Here is a 17,851-nt window from a genome sequence, read left to right on the forward strand (position 1 = left end):
GCAGACTAACTTCTACAATACAACGAATTGTATTGCTAGAAAAACTTTAAATATAGTACCTCATGATGAGGTTTTTATGATCCGTTTCTTATCTTTCAAACACAGAGTTCTTTAAAGATAAACCTCTGTTCCAGGAATCAAGCTGTTGAGCTTCTGTAAAGAAACAACGTGATTACAAAGAGCACCTTTTCGGGCGTGTAATCCTCTTGCTCCCACGAGTGCTTTTCTTCTTTCTTCTCTCTCCGGCAGCTAATATCACAGAAATTAGTTTTATATGAAAACAGGCTTGTTTTACTTGCAGAGGGGCGTCGGCAGAATCCCGTTTTTTTCCGCCGCCTCGATTGTTAAAGATATTAAGCAGTAGACGTTGAGTATTATTTACTCCACTAACGGCGGTGATGATCTGCCGTTATAGACGATTCCCACAGTCCTGTACACAACAGTTGAAAGAGAGTTAGTTCTCGGACCTCGGAAACAACAGTCGTGAGTTTCTAAAAAAAGGTCTAGAACTATTTTTCAATGTCCGCTTATAAACCGACTTGGACGAGAAGTCCTTGAATGAGGAGGAGCCTAAAACATCGACCAATCAAAACTTGAATAGCAAATACTTGTTTCCACACAAAGCAGGTGAACGGTGAAACTACAGTTCACGTTAGAAAAGAGTGTATTTCCGGCCAACAGATGATATCCTACAAAGAGTTACTCCTCGCCATCAACGAGTGTCAATATTTCCCCGTGTTATATGCATACGGTCTTTTTTTTTTTTAAAGATAAATTCTAGGTTTAGTTAGAAATAGATCGCCATGGAAGAGACTAAAACATAAAGATGGGGGAACGAACCGCGGCCTCCCGGGTCAAAGGTCGCCGTTTGCTGGACCCGTACCTCTTTATTCGTCTTTCAAGGATTACGTGGAGGACACGTAAAACCATTTTGTGGGGTATCTAATATCCTGTGCAGCACTTTGTGACCTTTTGTCTGTAATACGTGTAAATATAAATAAACGTTACTTACTTACTTCTGTAACAGCTGGATGAGACCAGCCTGCACCGTGATAACAGAGCGTAATCGTGTGTGTGTGTTCCAGTGTGTGATATCTTTAAAGCCTGAAGACTCATCCTGGACCTCGGTGACACGTATCTGTGACGAAATATTCTCGTAATCAAGAGAGCCCTTTTCTCCTCCCAGACCGACTCGAGTGTGTGCGGCGATGTCGTCTGTGGCGAACACGACATCGGCGAAACATCGGGGGAACCTCTCAGAAATAGAAAGAAAGCACCGAGAACGAATATCGGCCATCTGTGACTATCAGACCCAGACCAGTACCCGGCATCCACTGGGGAGGCCTCAAAGGGCCCTCGACCAGCAGCCAGTCACGTCACAGACCAACAACACCAGCCTCGTTGTAAGCTAACGTTGATGTTTGCTAACGTTGTTGTAAGCTAACGTTGTTGTTTGCTAACGTTGTTGTAAGCTAACGTTGTTGTTTGCTGCAGGTGTTTGAAGGAGATTGTTTCATGATTCCTTTCATCATCATTCATGTCGTGATATTTCTTTTACGCAAATGAGCACTACAGAAGACCGAGGATAAGAAGAGATAAGATTTTAATTTTAGGTTTACACTAACTTTGGGGTGGTTGGTAGTAAAGAGGTAAAAAAACAAAACAAGGGATGGTTCCAGGAAAAAGGTTAAAAAAGGTTACTAGTCTGGAGCCTTGTTGTAAGTTATTGCTCTTAGAAAGTTAAAAAACACACACACACACACACACTCTTAATCCGACTCTAAGGCTTTAACAGGAAACCGGAGGTGCAGAAAATGCAGCAGCAACACCATCTGAAACTCCCTGTTGAAGACCCTTAAAAAGTGGATGTTGACTTGTCGACCTGCGGCGAACATAACAAAAGGTTTTAGGGACGCGGGAGCTCACGAGATAACGAACCCGACACCCCCTCCAGGATGCGCGAACGTGCCTTGCTCGGAGGCATCGCGGCGCAGTGCTCGTTAGAGGAAGAGGAGCGACGAGGCCTCCGGGGGGGAAGGCCGTTACCCGGAGGGAGAGTGGGACCAAGTTGGATCGACACGAAAACTATCACAAGAGAGGAAGCTCTGCCGTCTGGTGCCGATCACCTTCCACGGCAGCCATGTCTTAACCCTTCGTGGAGGAGAGGAAGGATATGAAGGAGGTGAACTAGAGAACATTTCATTTCAAAACAACATGGCTGGACATGGACTCTATTAATATTTTATTATTTGAGGAATTGCGATGGGAAATTTAAAAAAGGCACACGTAGGCTGCAGAGGAAATGCCCTATACATTGCACGCAAATAAATAAATAAATATATGTATTATGTACATAAATATTATATATAATATAATATATATAAATATATATATGTATTATGTACATAAATATATTTATATTATATATGTATATATATATATATATATATATATATATATACTCCTTTATATATATATATTTTTTTAAATTAATATTTATATATTTGTGTGCAAATGCATCACACAAAAGGCCTTTTTTCCATAGCTTAAGTTTTATTAAGCCTTTAACTGGTTTCCGCCTCACCTGCTCGTGCATTTTAAACAAACATAAACATAAACGTCGGCGACCTCGAGGCAGCTGTAAAAACACACGAGCGTCCGCCTCGAGTGGCATCGATTTCTTTCTGTGCAAACGTAGCGGCAGAGCAACGTACACCTGCAGGAATTGGAACGTGACGTTGCCCCTCGACAGGGTGGAAAAGAGGCAAGGTAAATACTCTTTGAGTGTCTCATCAGTACCAGAGCGTGTTGTTTATCGCCGCGCACCACTTCTTCTTCTTCTTCTCTTCTCCTTTGTCACCGCTGCTGGTGCTCCGCAAACGGAGAGAACACAACAAAAGAGAGGAGATGAAAGAGAGGCGTTCATCTCGTTCCCTCATGTGTGGACATACGTTCACACTGATTGTCACTTTAGGAGGATGAGAGGGTGATGAGATGAGAGGCATCTCTGCTGTTTGAAATACATTTCATATATGTATACTGTATACTGTATATCCACATATACACACATGTAAATCTATATACACATATATATACATATGTATATATATATATATGTGTATATACTGTATGTGTACATATATTTACATATACATATGTATCCACATATATATGAATACATATATACATGAATACATATATATATATATATATATATATATGTGGATATATATACATATGTATTGCTGGGCTGTGTTTTATAAAACTACTGCCACACGTTCGCCACAAAAATTGCGAAACTGCAAAGCGAATAAATATATATATTTTTTGTAATTTTCACATCTGTGTCCAGCCCGTGGTGGGAGAAATAAAAATAGAATTTAAATATAAAAACGTTTTTTTGATAACTTGAGCTTCTGATTTGCCTGAGAACACCTTCAAATCTCTCCATTGGCAGTTGATTTTTTTTAATTTATTTATTTTAAGCGTAAATGCCACACTTAATGTGTCTGACATGAGACCTCTAATATGAATATATTTACATGTTCACGAATGCTCTCACACACTTGCCGAACACAAAGGGATTCGCGGGAAGAAGCATTTAATTAACGCAGATCTCGATGTGACACTTGGCGAGTTTCCAGCCGCGGCGGCATTTATTTGGTATAAATATAGGGCGAGCAGAGTATTTAGAGCGAGCGGGGAAAGCTATTATCGTTCATAACAACGGCAGCGGCTGCAATTTGTGTGACAAAATAAATGAATCGACTCAAAAGGTCCACTCACTGGCTCTTTTTAGAGCTTTTAACTGGGCGCCATTAGCATATGGAAATGGGTCAGTCTCTGGAACAACGACATCATCTTGAAGTAATCCTATTGGCCGATGGAGACCGCGAGATGCGGCCGAACGCTTCAAGAAATGTTGACCGGACGACTCCCAGAATGGACAATGCCGTGGTGGCGACCTGTCAATCACTTTGTAGCCCCGCCCTAAAGCATATTTATGCTCTGTTTGACTCTAAATGACCATAATTTACTAAATAAACATCGTGTTGTATTGAAGAAGACTTGAAACTAGAGATTGAGACCAAAAACTAATGTTTACAATGTTTACTGAGGGAATAAATCGAGAAGTAGAGTCATTTATATAGACTTCTATACAACCAGAAGAGTCGCCCCCTGGTGGTCAGGAGAGAGAATGCAGCTTTAACACATGAAGCATAGACTTCTATACAACCAGAGGAGTCACCCCCTGGTGGTCAGTAGAGATAATGCAGCTCTAACACATAAAGCATAGACTTCTATACAACCAGAGGAGTCGCCCCCTGGTGGTCAGGAGAGATAATGCAGCTCTAACACATGAAGCACGGACTTCTATATAACCAGAGGAGTCGCCCCCTGGTGGTCAGGAGAGATAATGCAGCTCTAACACATAAAGCATAGACTTCTATACAACCAGAGGAGTCGCCCCCTGGTGGTCAGGAGAGATAATGCAGCTCTAACACATAAAGCATAGACTTCTATACAACCAGAGGAGTCGCCCCCTGGTGGTCAGGAGAGAGAATGCAGCTTTAACACATGAAGCATAGACTTCTATACAACCAGAGAAGTCACCCCCTGGTGGTCAGGAGAGAGAATGCAGCTTTAACACATGAAGCATAGACTTCTATACAACCAGAGGAGTCGCCCCCTGGTGGTCAGGAGTGAGAATGCAGCTTTAACACATTGAAGCATAGACTTCTATACAACCAGAGGAGTCGCCCCCTGGTTGTCAGGAGTGAGAATGCAGCTTTAACACATTGAAGCATGGACTTCGATACAATTTCACAATGTTACATTCTATTCTTAACAACAAGAGGGAATGCAAGTTTAAATCCTAACTGGACCTGTACTTTTCTAGTCTTCCGACCACTGAAGGCACTTGTCATCATTCACTCATTCACTCATTCATACACTGCGTGTGCCCGTCTGCCCATCGGGACTCTGACTCACCATTCAAACCCATTCATCATACGTCGTCTTCAAATTCAATAAGCAGGCGTTACAGTTTAGCTGTATTCTCAAATGAGGATTTTTAGAGGCCAGGGAAGAAAAATAAAACAATAAATAGCTCAAACCCGATGACGCAACAATGATCTATTGGAGTTAATGAGTGCCAAGAGGTTCAACACATAATCCAACGGTCAGCGTGTCCTGTTCCACGAGGATGGGAGGATTTAAAACTCTTTTTTTTTTGGAACAAGCAGGACAGTTCATGTCACAAATTACATTTTTTATACCAGTCGCTATTGCTGTAATATCATGTTTTGTGGGGAAAAAAAAAAAAATGTTCAGCCTGTATTTTCTTGGGGGATGAAATGAATGAAACGATTTTTCATCCGGCGCTGGCACAGGAAGACGATGTCCCAATCCCTCAACCTCATATACACAAAGCCATCAACCCGAGAAAATTGAATTCTCAAGAATCTGTCAAAAACAATTGTGGGCGGTATTTTCATACGGACTCATACCACCGTGAACCAAAAAACAGAAAAGCCTTCTTTGAACAGCAGACGTTTATAATGGGAAGTTGTCGACTGGCTGGAGACGCCACGGGGTCGTTTTAAAATATATATATATATATTTCCTATGTGGGTGGAAGAAGAGGAGCGCTTGTTGTTGTGCCGTGTGCGGCGGCCACCATGCGGGTGGCGACGCTCCCTTTATATATTTGCATATATATTTATTTCCTGATTTCCAGCTTTGAACCTAAACACATCAATAACGATATGTGTACGAGGTCACAGAGTTTATTTAAGCATTGATTATTTATGCAAAAAAAAAATAGGATCGGTTCGACTGTAGAATCCTTAATATCGCCCGAACGTGCGTACGTAAACGGCCCCGCGCCCCTCACCTCGCGGCCGGTGGTCCCCGGGGACGTCGGAGGGGGTCTGCAGCAGGGCCGACCTTCGGTAGACCACGTGGACCCGGCCCCGGTCCTCCAGCTCCTGGGCGCCGCACTCCAGCGGCTCGATGAAGTACTCGTCTGAATCGGTGCGGATCATCCCGGCCTGCAGAAAAAAAAAAAATAAAATAAATAACAATGACTTCTTTAAAAAATATGCTTTCAACGATGACAACAAGGTCACAGATGGAGAGGAAGATGGGCTCTTCTTCATCCTCTGGTGAAAAAGGAAAACATCCATCGCGACACACACACACACACACACACACACACACACACACACACACACACACACACACACACGCATCAAATGTACGAAAAGACCAACGTGCTAACGAGATATTTCATCCTTTATTCGAGACGTGCGACTGTGTACTAATTGCCTGCTTTTGATGTGTGAGGGTCTTTTCTTCGCAGACCTTGTCCCGTCCCGCCCCCCCTCCCCCTCCCCCCCCCCTCCTACAAACATACCATCCGTCCGCAATATCAGCTGGTTACCTGACAGCGGTCGGCGGTGGCGAGCCGGAGCTCCACGCCATTAGTGGCACATTGAGAGGGGATTGCTTTGTGATCGCTACCTGCCGCCGCCACCGCTCCTGCAATCAGACGCCGGCCATGCCCGTAGTTTAGGGAGGGATATTTAAGGGGGGGGAGGGGGGTGAGGGGGGGTCACGCTGCTAACAAGATGATGTGCAGCCCATCCAATCCAAGTTATTGATCGGCGTCACACTCGTGAAAGCATGGCGGCGACCTTCAGCGAGCTTTCTACAATAACCGTCGTTAGAGCTCAAATCTGTCGTTATCTTATGTTGTTTTTTTTTTTCAATTCAATTATTCCTGTTGCACACTTTATTACATTTGATACAAATTCTTTTGGATGATATCCACATTATTAATATTATTTAGCTGGTTAAATGGTTAATGTTTGTTCAGCGGGTCACGTTATATAAAAGTTAATAGTTGCAGCTGATGATTATACGTGTTTGTTGAATGGTTTAATAAATACATGTAATTAACATTTTGTGTTTTCATAAACATTAGGATTCGGTTGATAATTAATTAATAATTGGTTTCTGGTGCATCCGTGTAATGCATTTGGTAATCATTAACAAATACTTAATGTAGTAAATACAACGTTTTAATGTGCGTAACAATACGCACGTTATCGTCTCTCAACAACTATGATGTAATAAAAAAAATGTATAAATTCATTTAATGATTAATCAACAGAAATTATGGTGCGATACACTTTAATAATTGTAATTTCCTCGTTACAGTAAACAAGTTTAATTGAAAATAAACGAACCATTTATTAATGACGGCCCGAGTCACTTTGGCGGCGACCTCACCGGCGGGACGACGACTGAACTCACGATGCTCTTTGGAGAGCCGGTTGCCGTGGCAGCAAATAAATAAATAAAATAAAAAAATGCACCTGTGCGCAGACAGAGCCACCTCTCAGCGAGCTCCAAAGGAATTTGTTCCAGCTCTCTCTCGGCCCTCTGGCATCTCTCCACTAACACGCTGGACTGTGCACATATGGAGCTCTTCTGCGACCGTCCTTTTCCAACTCCCATGGTCCCCAATCAACCAACCAACCCCCCCCCCTCCATCCCCCCTCATGTTTACACGCACCACGAGACTCCCAATTAAAGTTCTTGCATGCAACGTTGAACCCACGGACATGAATATAATATTCACGTCCTGAGGCCGTGCTGCACGTACAGACCAGTGACATTAAATTAGAAAATGGAAAAAAAGTGTTTTAGGGGAATCCAAGCGACCAAAAAGAGACCAAAAAGAGACCAAAAAGAGACATCCTCGCCGTCAGCAGCGCGCCGCTTAATCAAAGACATCCCTCCTCCACTGGTACGACGTCGACGGTTCCTCCTCGAGCGGTTCCGCTTAACGCATCGTGTCTACGGAGACGCGCTCATTAGTTCGATTGAAATAAGGGAGAGAGAAGAAAAAAAAACACAAGTTTTTCCACAAAGAATCGCACAAATAAGGGACTTTGAACCGGAGAACGTGCTCATGTTTTCTTGGAAACACTTAGAAAACAACCAAATCTCAGTGGACTGAAACCAAGTCGACCACTCGGCTCATAACGCGCCGATCAAACAGCTGGAATCTGATTTATTAAAGTGCCAGAGAGCAGGATTTGGTACCTTTAGGGTTGTGTTTGAGATCAAAGCTTTAATTTAACACGTGTAAACCTAGATGAGGCGCGTGTCTGCTTAAACTCAATCTCTGGGTGTTGGCCCGCTTCCCATCCGTCTCATATTACAGAGTTTTTTGTCTTCCTCCCGACGGCAGACTCGTCCACGTTTGTGATTGGTCACATGATACAAGACGCCGCCCCCCCCTTTCACAGCCGGACACGAGGAGGCCTGAAAAAAAATGGAAATATAATAACGCATGTTGCATAAAGCGATAATAATAAGGGCGTGTTTTGGTGAAGGATGCTCTGACGGGCCACGTGTTGCTTCTTTAAAAAAAAAATTAAAATGAAATCGCAACTAAGCCTCGAAAAGTTTGTTGCCCGGGCGGATCGACCGGAGAAAGACTCATGAAACAGTTGATTAGTGTTTTTAATATGCCATGAGGCATTATGTTATTAAATAAGTGTGAATTTAAATACATTTCCCAGAATCTGAAGCATTGCTTCAAAGTTCTTGTTTTAGTGTGTTGACATATTAGAGTGAAAGGGTTTTGGATTTCTCTTTTTTTTTTTAAACGATTTTTTTTTTTATGACTCAATGAAAACTTTGCCCACTTAACATCAAGCCAATTAATATTTTTTTTTTTGGCATTACAAGTTTTTCCCCGAAAACGTTATCGTTTAAATATCTATATCTATATTTTAAAAACGAGGCATTATTGATCCAAAGCTGACTTTTTTTTGGGGGGGGGGGGTGGGGGGAAGGAGATTTTAGGAGAAATCACACAAAGTATGAAAAATAAAAAGCCTGCGTAACGTATTCCATGTTTCCGTCTGTAGTTTCACCTTTAATTGGCACGTCGCTGCCATGAAACTCTTCGTCAGATGTTATTAATGCATCACAGACACACACAAAAAAAAACTCAACTTATTTAAAATAAAAGATTCTCGCTGCCTTGTTAACTTTAAAACACGTCTGCGGCGTGGATCTCCTCCCCGGCTTATTGATGTGCATTATTCTGACCCCTGCAGGGCGTCGCTCACAGCTACAGATTATACACTTCCTGTGTGCCGTCTGGCTGCAATGCCGTTTGGTTAGCGATGCACCAATTAAGCTACCGATGTCGTCTCAGAGACCGGAGGGGGGGGGGGGGGGGGGGGGGGGGGGGGGGGGGGGGGGGGGGGGGGGGGGGGGGGGGGGGGGGGGGGGGGACAGAGGCATTTATTTTGTGAATTGAACGTCTCTGATTCCCCGGTTCCAAAAGACGAGAAGGAGTCCACGTCTGACACTCGACTCGTCATAAATTGGGGCGCAGACCTATTAAGGCGCCTGGGAAGCTGTGACAAGGTGCTTAATTGGATGAAAAGAAAAAGAAAGCTTAACTCTTAACACCTTATGAACTATTTTAAAAATGCCACACTTCTTGTTAAACGTGCGCACACACACACACACACACACACAAACACACACAAACACACACACACACAAACACACGGCCGAGAAACCAGGAGGTGCACGTAATGAGACGAGAAGCTGACATTTATACGGCTAACAGAGGCTGACGCACGCGGCGTGACGCACACGGCAAAGATATGACGACCACGACCAGCTCTTCCACGGATCGGTGAATCATAACTATATATATATAGATATATATATATGTATATAGTTATTTAGTTCCTGCAAGGGAATCGCTCTCTTCCTATATCATAACATGTAAAGGATCAATTTAAAATAAATGTCATATTTAAGGCTCTTATATGCTGGTAGAAATGACAATCAAGCGGGAATATTCAAAAGGTAAATGCTATTATAGCTTGAGTGAAGCATATATATATTTATTTATATAAATATATATTTATTTATATAAATATATATATAAATAAATATAATAAATATAAATATATATATTTATATATAAATAAATATATATATACTGTATATAATAAAATAAAATATATATATATATATGTGTGTGTGTGTGTGTGGTGTGTGTGTGTGTGTGTGTAGCTGCTGCTACAGATATATAAATAACTAAATAAAGAAACAATTGAGTAGAAGGAAATAGGATTGCGCTCTCTTTGCATTTCCCCAATGAAGGAATGTGATTGGTTCGGCTGCTGGATGAATAATTGAAAGGACACCCCAGAAGTACCACCTGGAGTAACATAATGTAATTATGCATAAATAAGGGAGCTGTGCGTGCGTCAGACCGTTCAACGGTTAGCGCCGTCGCATCACAGCGAGAAGAAAGAAGCCTCGCGGGAAGAGAACAATCCATATGGATGAAAATGTGATGACCTGGAACCGGGAGACCAATAGTTATTGTTTTTAAAAAAAAGAGGGATTTGTTGCAGTTTCGGGCTTTAGGTGCTTCTCTCTCAGCTCTTGTCTTTCGTCACATTGACTTAAACACACTCTGTATCAGCTGGAAGAGCGCCCGACAACGACAAGTCAAAACCAGAGTGAGAATTTCCACCAGGATGTGAACCGTAAATAAGAGAAATAAAAAATCTCTTTCTTTCTGCCGCTTCAAAACCAAAACCCACCGGACCTGGTTAGTTGTCATGGCGACATGTACTTACTAGGGCTTTCCATCGCACTTCAAGGACTTAAAGAAAGCTCTGAGACTCACAGGATTGGTGTCTTTAGGAGGCTGAGGAGGAATTTACATTACATTACATTACATGTCATTTAGCTGACGCTTTTATCCAAAGCGACTTACAATAAGTGCATTAAACCATGAGTCCAAACTCAGAACAACAAGAATCAAGCAAGTACATTTCTTCAATAACGTTAAACTACAGAGTACTATCAGTAAGTGCCATTTAAGTGCTACTAAAGTGTTAAACAACAAAGTTGTTTAGCTGTTTAGCAAGGATGCTAGCTTGTGAGGAGGGACCAACCAAGGACGCTAGCTGAGGAGGGACCAACCAAGGACGCTAGCTGAGGAGGGACCAACCAAGAATGCTAGCTTGTGAGGAGGGACCAACCAAGGATGCTAGCTTGTGAGGAGGGACCAACCAAGAATGCTAGCTTGTGAGGAGGGACCAACCAAGAATGCTAGCTTGTGAGGAGGTACCAACCAAGGATGCTAGCTGAGGAGGGACCAACCAAGAACGCTAGCTTGTGAGGAGGGACCAACCAAGGATGCTAGCTTGTGAGGAGGTACCAACCAAGGATGCTAGCTTGTGAGGAGGGACCAACCAAGAATGCTAGCTTGTGAGGAGGGACCAACCAAGAATGCTAGCTTGTGAGGAGGGACCAACCAAGGATGCTAGCTTGTGAGGAGGTACCAACCAAGGATGCTAGCGTGTGAGGAAGGACCAACCAAGAATGCTAGCTTGTGAGGAGGGACCAACCAAGGATACTAGCTTGTGGAGGAGGTACCAACCAAGGATGCTAGCTGAGGAGGGACCAACCAAGGATGATAGCTGAGGAGGTTTAAAGTTTTTTTAAAAAAGAAAAAAAAAAGAAGAAAAAAAAGAAAAGAAAAAAGGGGCGGCTGTAGCTCATGGGGATGAGGTGGTTGTCCCTTAACCACAAGGTACCCGGTTCGATCCCCGCTCTCCCCATTAGTTGCATGTCGAAGTGTCCTTGAGCAAGACACTGAACCCCCAGTTGCTCCCCGGGCGCTTTCACAGCAGCCCACTGCAGCCCACTGCTCCTTAATAATTAAGGATGGGTTAAATGCAGAGGACAAATTTCATATATATGTAAAAAATGTAATATGACAATAAAATACGGTTTAAGTTTAAGAGGGACCAATCAAGGATGCTAGCTTGTGAGGAGGGACCAACCAAGGATGCTAGCTGAGCAAGGACCAACCAAGGATGCTAGCTGAGGAGGGACCAACCAAGGACGCTAGCTGAGGAGGGACCAACCAAGGACGCTAGCTGAGGAGGGACCAACCAAGGATGCTAGCTTGTGAGGAGGTACCAACCAAGGATGCTAGCTGAGGAGGGACCAACCAAGGATACTAGCTTGTGAGGAGGGACCAACCAAGGATGCTAGCGTGTGAGGAGGGACCAACCAAGGATACTAGCTTGTGAGGAGGGACCAACCAAGGATTCTAGCTTGTGAGGAGGGACCAACCAAGGATGCTAGCGTGTGAGGAAGGACCAACCAAGGATACTAGCTTGTGAGGAGGGACCAACCAAGGATTCTAGCGTGTGAGGAAGGACCAACCAAGGATGCTAGCTGAGGAGGGACCAACCAAGGATGCTAGCATGTGAGGAAGGACACGAGGAAAGAAAACGGCCTCCTTCAAAAGGGGAATCTCCATTTCTCTCTTCAAGACAATGTGGATGATCATGTTCTATACCCACGGGTCTCACCTTCCCATACACGCCCACTTTATGATAATTCCATGCAGTTTGCGGCAATTAAAAAAAGTTATTTTGCACTCGTATCTATGGGCATCAAGCAAAGAAATGGTGCATCAACTTATGAGACCTAATGCGACCGTGTGACATCGTCACGGAGCTCATCAACCATCAACGTTCGAGACGCCGTCCAACCAAAAACCCAAATATGAAGAAATATAACTAAATGTTTTTGAGGAACGTTTCCAACTCTAGCCTGTGGACGGCGTTTTAAACAACAACTCCGAGACACTCTGCTTAATCCTCACACCGGTCTGTTTATCCCAACGGGTTTTAGGATTTAATTTAATCCGACGAAACTCAGCGAGGTCGACCTCGTGGATGATTATTTGGCAAAAATCCCATAATTAATGTAAAAAAACCAACAACAACCAAAAAGCAAGAACTGGATTTAAAAAATAAAAACACACTTTCACATCAGGGGCAGGAGGGGTTTTCTTTTGGCTTATTTCCTGTCCGACGTCAGAGGAGACAATGTCAGGTGTCTCACAGAGGCTCACTCACAGTCGGGACCTCAAACACAACCCTCAAAATAAAAAACCTAAAAAAAAAAGGGGGGGGGATCAAGAGTCCTGTGTTCCATCGGTTTAATATCCCCAACATCGGGCCCCGGCCAAGCAGACAGCGCTCGTCTGCCAAGAAAAACATATGGGATTCAGCTAAAGGGCTCCAGTTTTATTCAAAAAACAGTTCTCTTTCAGTCTAAAACTTCTTAAGGAGGTCGGTATGAACGTGCTTTCGTTTAAAAAAAAAAAAAAAGTTGAGGTACTGCGACGTTGAAAAAAAAAAAAAAAAAAGTGTCTGAATTCAGCCAAGGACACTGCCACCTTTCACCCTCGGTGTTGTTCAAGGTGTGTTTGCTTTTGAAAAAAAATGGGAGCAAACCTTCGTCATCATTACCTGCCATTTTCATCCCCGAGCCTTTAAAGGGACTTTAAGGAGGAAGGGGGGGGGGGGGGGGGGGGGGGGGGAGAGATTTACACAAGTTAATTTATCGTGATCTGCAGGAGGGTGACGGAGAGTCTCAGAGAAGTAGAACATATTTAGAGAATGCTTCACTACAGTAATCATGAAATTATTATTATTATTATCTCCTATGATAATGAATCTCCATTCGTCTGAAGCCTCAGATGTATTCAAACAGATACTTCTGTCCCTTCTGAAGGTGTTTTATTTTTATTTACCACGTTACAGTCATAACGCGTGCTGCACTTTGAGAAAAAACAACATACAAACATATTCAGGGCAAACATTTTTGCACGCCGGGCTTCGAGGAAGCGTTGAAAAAAAACATAAAAATAAAGCGCTCGCGCCCGGTGAATGGCCCTCAATGTCCGTCTGGTTTTTTTTGGTAGAAAATGTGGCCTCCTCTTGAGTTTTTAATAGGTCACGATTAAAAAATTTGTCTTCAACACATAAATATCCACACACAAAAAAAAAAAAGCTGCTGGGGAGGAAAAACTGGAAGAAAATAACTTTTTTGCATATCTTGGTGTGCCTCCCCCCTCCCCGTACATCAAACCATACACCCAAACAGCTCTGGGGTCAGCGCTCTGCAACAAGCCTGGGCTAAGTCAACAGGCAGCATTAAGAACTATTAGTGAATAAAACTCTTGTGCTCTACAGACGCTGGCTCGCTCTCTCTTTCTAATCAAATAGGATATTTTCTTTGCTTTTTTTCCCCTTCTGTCTCCACCTCTCCTTGCGGCTGCTCCAGATACGTCGAGAGCTGTGCACGTCCACAAAAAAAGCCCTTTTCGGGTCTCCGAGGCCCCAAAAAAGAAGGGTACGTGCCCCTGAAGGCGCAGAAACGCGAGCGAAACGTTAGCGTTGCATCGTACGAGTCGACTCCAACTTGATGCGTTACCCATCAGGGCTGCAGTGTGCGTTTAGCCTCTCACACACACACACACACACACACACACACACACCACACACACACCGCAGACACAGGAGCGCCTCACCCTTTTTGGCTGGCAGAGCGATTATGCAACATGACACACATTAAGAGGTGGCCAAGTTCTACGGCGCCGCTGGCTGGCGAGGTAACGGTTAACGTCAACAGACAGACACTCGGTGCTGTTTTCCAGGTCAGCATCTGTCTGTCAGTGGGTCTGTCTTTCTGTCTGTCTGTCTGCTTTCTGTCTGTCGTCTGCCTGTTTGTCTGCCTGCCTGCATCTGTCTGTCTGCATCTGTCAGTGGGTCTGTCTGTTTGTCTTTCTGTCTGTCTGCGTGCCTGTCTGCCTGTTTGTCTGCCTGCCTGCCTGCATCTGTCTGTCTGTCTGCATCTGTCTGTCTGTATCTGTCTGTCTGCCTGCCTGCATCTATCTGTCTGTCTGTCTGTCTGCCTGCATCTGTCTGTCTGTCTGCCTGCCTGCACTGTCTGTCTGTCTGCATCTGTCTGTCTGTCTGCCTGCCTGCATCTGTGTCTGTATCTGTATCTGTCTGTCTGTCTGCCTGCCTGCATCTATCTGTCTGTCTGTCTGCCTGCATCTGTCTGTCTGTCTGTATCTGTCTGTCTGCCTGCCTGCCTGCATCTATCTGTCTGTCTGTCTGTCTGCCTGCATCTGTCTGTCTGTCTGTCTGTCTGCCTGCATCTGTCTGTCTGTCTGTCTGTGCCTGCATCTGTCTGTCTGTCTGTCTGCCTGCCTGCATCTGTCTGTCTGTCTGCATCTGTCTGTCTGTCTGCCTGCCTGCATCTGTCTGTCTGTCTGCATCTGTCTGTCTGTCTGCCTGCATCTGTCTGTCTGTCTGCCTGCATCTGTCTGTCTGTATCTGTATCTGTCTGTCTGCCTGCCTGCCTGCATCTGTCTGTCTGCCTGCCTGCATCTATCTGTCTGTCTGCCTGCCTGCATATATCTGTCTGTCTGTCTGTCTGCATCTGTCTGTCTGTCTGCCTGCATCTGTCTGCCTGCATCTATCTGTCTGTCTGTCTGCCTGCATCCGTCGCCTGCCTGCATCTGTCTGCATCTGTCTGCCTGCCTGTCTGCCGCATCTGTCTGCCTGCCTGCCTTCTGCCTGCCAAGGCCCTGCTTGAGAAAAAGAAGAAGTTTCTGATCCAGCTTCATGGAAACAATCGAGCGGTGTGTTCTTCACGGCTGCTTTAAGGCATTTCCAGGCAGCTTCCACTTGGGTTTGTCACGCCGAAAAATACACGCCGGTACTTCGTGGCACGCAGATGCGCTTCATAAAAGTCTTTTTTTTTTCTTCTCTCACATGAGGGACCGGGCGAAAAAAGCTGGTTGTGACCAGCGCGAGCCACACGGCACCGAACGAGCACGATTGCCGTCGATAGCGTCGCTTGTTGTAGCACCTCCACGTGGCTTTTTTTATACATTATTTTGTGTCAGATCAGTGGATTTTTGACAGCTTTTCATCCCGAGCGAGTGTTTCGATATCAAAAAGAACAAAAGAAGCAGCGATCCTCATGCTTGCGCCTGTTAAATAAAAAATAACGCGTGTTAACCTTTAAAGCATCAAATTAAAATTCAGAGCCTTTCATCATGATTCAACATGATTGCAATATATTGCATGAAGTAAAACTGAACTGTGAATTATTATTTTTTCTTTAACTCGAAAGGTACATTTACGAGCTTTTCTCTAAGCCCTCGAATGACTCTCGGACGGAGTTGACGCGCGTATCCTCTGCATATTGCCATAAAGCGGTCCCGATCATTGATTTGCAACATTGCCCACAATGCCCTAGTACAAGCTGAGATGTGTACGTATAGATGCCGCGGTATTACACACTCTCTACATCTTTACGAACAAACAAAGCCTCCATCTGATCTGAGGGAAAAGTCAGGGACCAACCTCATGGTGGCTCTTGAGGAAAGTCAGGGGATCAATGAAGTCTACAGGATTCCTCCTCTGGGGAACATGAACATATGAATGTATAAACCAAATGTCACAGCAATCCATCAAATAGGTATTGAGATATTTAACTCAAAACCACAACCATTAACCTCGTGGTGGCTCTTAAAGGAAAAGTCAGAGGATCAATGAAGTCTACAGGATTCATCCTCTGGGGAACATGAACATGGGAACGTATAAACCAAATGTCACGGCAATCCATCAAATAGGTGTTGAGATATTTAACTCTTAAACCACAACCATTAACCGCATGGGGGCTGTTGAGATAATCAAATCAAAACCACAAGTATTAACCTCGTGGTGGCTCTTAAAGGAAAAGTCAGAGGATCAACGAAGTCTACAGGATTCATCCTCTGGAGAACATGAACATGTGAGCGTATAAACCAAATGTCACGGCAATCCATCAACTATCTAATTGAGATATTCGAGCACAAACCATTAATCTCATTGTGGCTATTAAAGTCACGAGGATTCATCCTCTGGGAAATTGCGAACGCCCGAGCCGAATTCCACGGCGATCCATTCAAATAGCTGCCGAGATGCTTCAGCCCGGATTAAAGTGGGAGGCGGCCATTCGTCATGAGCCACAATGGCCAACGTCACACAGAGAAGACAATCAAAACCGCAGGAGTCCAGGAGTGAAAGTGTTTCCCTTCAACGTCGGGATGCAAACCGTGTGTTTCAAAAAATTTAAAAATAAAAGCCTCGCATCAAACAAAGAAAAAACTAAACTCCAGCTCGCTGGTTCATGCCCCCCCCCCCCCCCCCCCCCCCCCCCCCCCCCCCCCCCCCCCCCCCCCCCCCCCCCCCCCCTCTCCGCGTTTTGTCTCTGAACTCTCAAGATAGCAAAAAGATTTTAAAGTTTTAATATCCCCGTCCCCGTCCCCCCCGAGACATTTTGGGGGGGGGGGGGCTCCATTTACCAGAAGTTTAGTCATCGCAAACAAATCATTAATCTATACTCCTCCGTCATCTTCTTCCCCTCTAACCGGACGAAAAGCAGACGCCGAGATTATAACGTCCCCGAAGTCCTGAAGATACATCGAGACCTGAGAAGCTTCAATAAAACTTCTCGCAGCATGTGAACCATCAGCAGACATGACAGACATGAACTTGTGTTTAGGGAGGAGGAAGGAGGAGGATGGGAATGATACAGCTTACACCCACTTCTGACATATCAAGGTCACTCGCATTCCTTCGCCGTTTTCCCTTGTATCCTTCATCAAGACACGTGTTCTGTGTGTTTCATCCACGTGAAAGAGAAACTGAACCAACCCTCCTCAGCTTGTTAACGATGGACGTACAGTACTCGTTAAAAAAAAACAAATAAAATAAAACATCACGGACCAGGTGTGTTTTAAGGGTCAAACACGTGTTATTATATCCCGGAAGCGAAATGCCTTCACGGAGCCCATACTTCCCAAGGACATTGAAAAAGTTGACAGCTTGTGTTTTACAGCCCCCCCCCCCCCCCACCCCCTCCC

At 44.3% G+C, this 17,851-nt stretch overlaps 1 protein-coding gene across 1 annotated transcript in view; it reads right to left on the bottom strand.

The window, feature by feature from the left end:
* Positions 1–17,851, bottom strand: part of adamts3 (ADAM metallopeptidase with thrombospondin type 1 motif, 3) — an 87,401-nt gene that overhangs the window by 57,679 nt on the left and 11,871 nt on the right. The window contains 1 exon segment of the mRNA XM_034540733.1: positions 5,897–6,053. Within this exon segment, the coding sequence (XP_034396624.1) occupies positions 5,897–6,053 (157 nt within the window).

Source organism: Cyclopterus lumpus, chromosome 9 (assembly GCF_009769545.1).
Source record: "Cyclopterus lumpus isolate fCycLum1 chromosome 9, fCycLum1.pri, whole genome shotgun sequence".
NCBI classification, from domain to species: domain Eukaryota; kingdom Metazoa; phylum Chordata; class Actinopteri; order Perciformes; family Cyclopteridae; genus Cyclopterus; species Cyclopterus lumpus.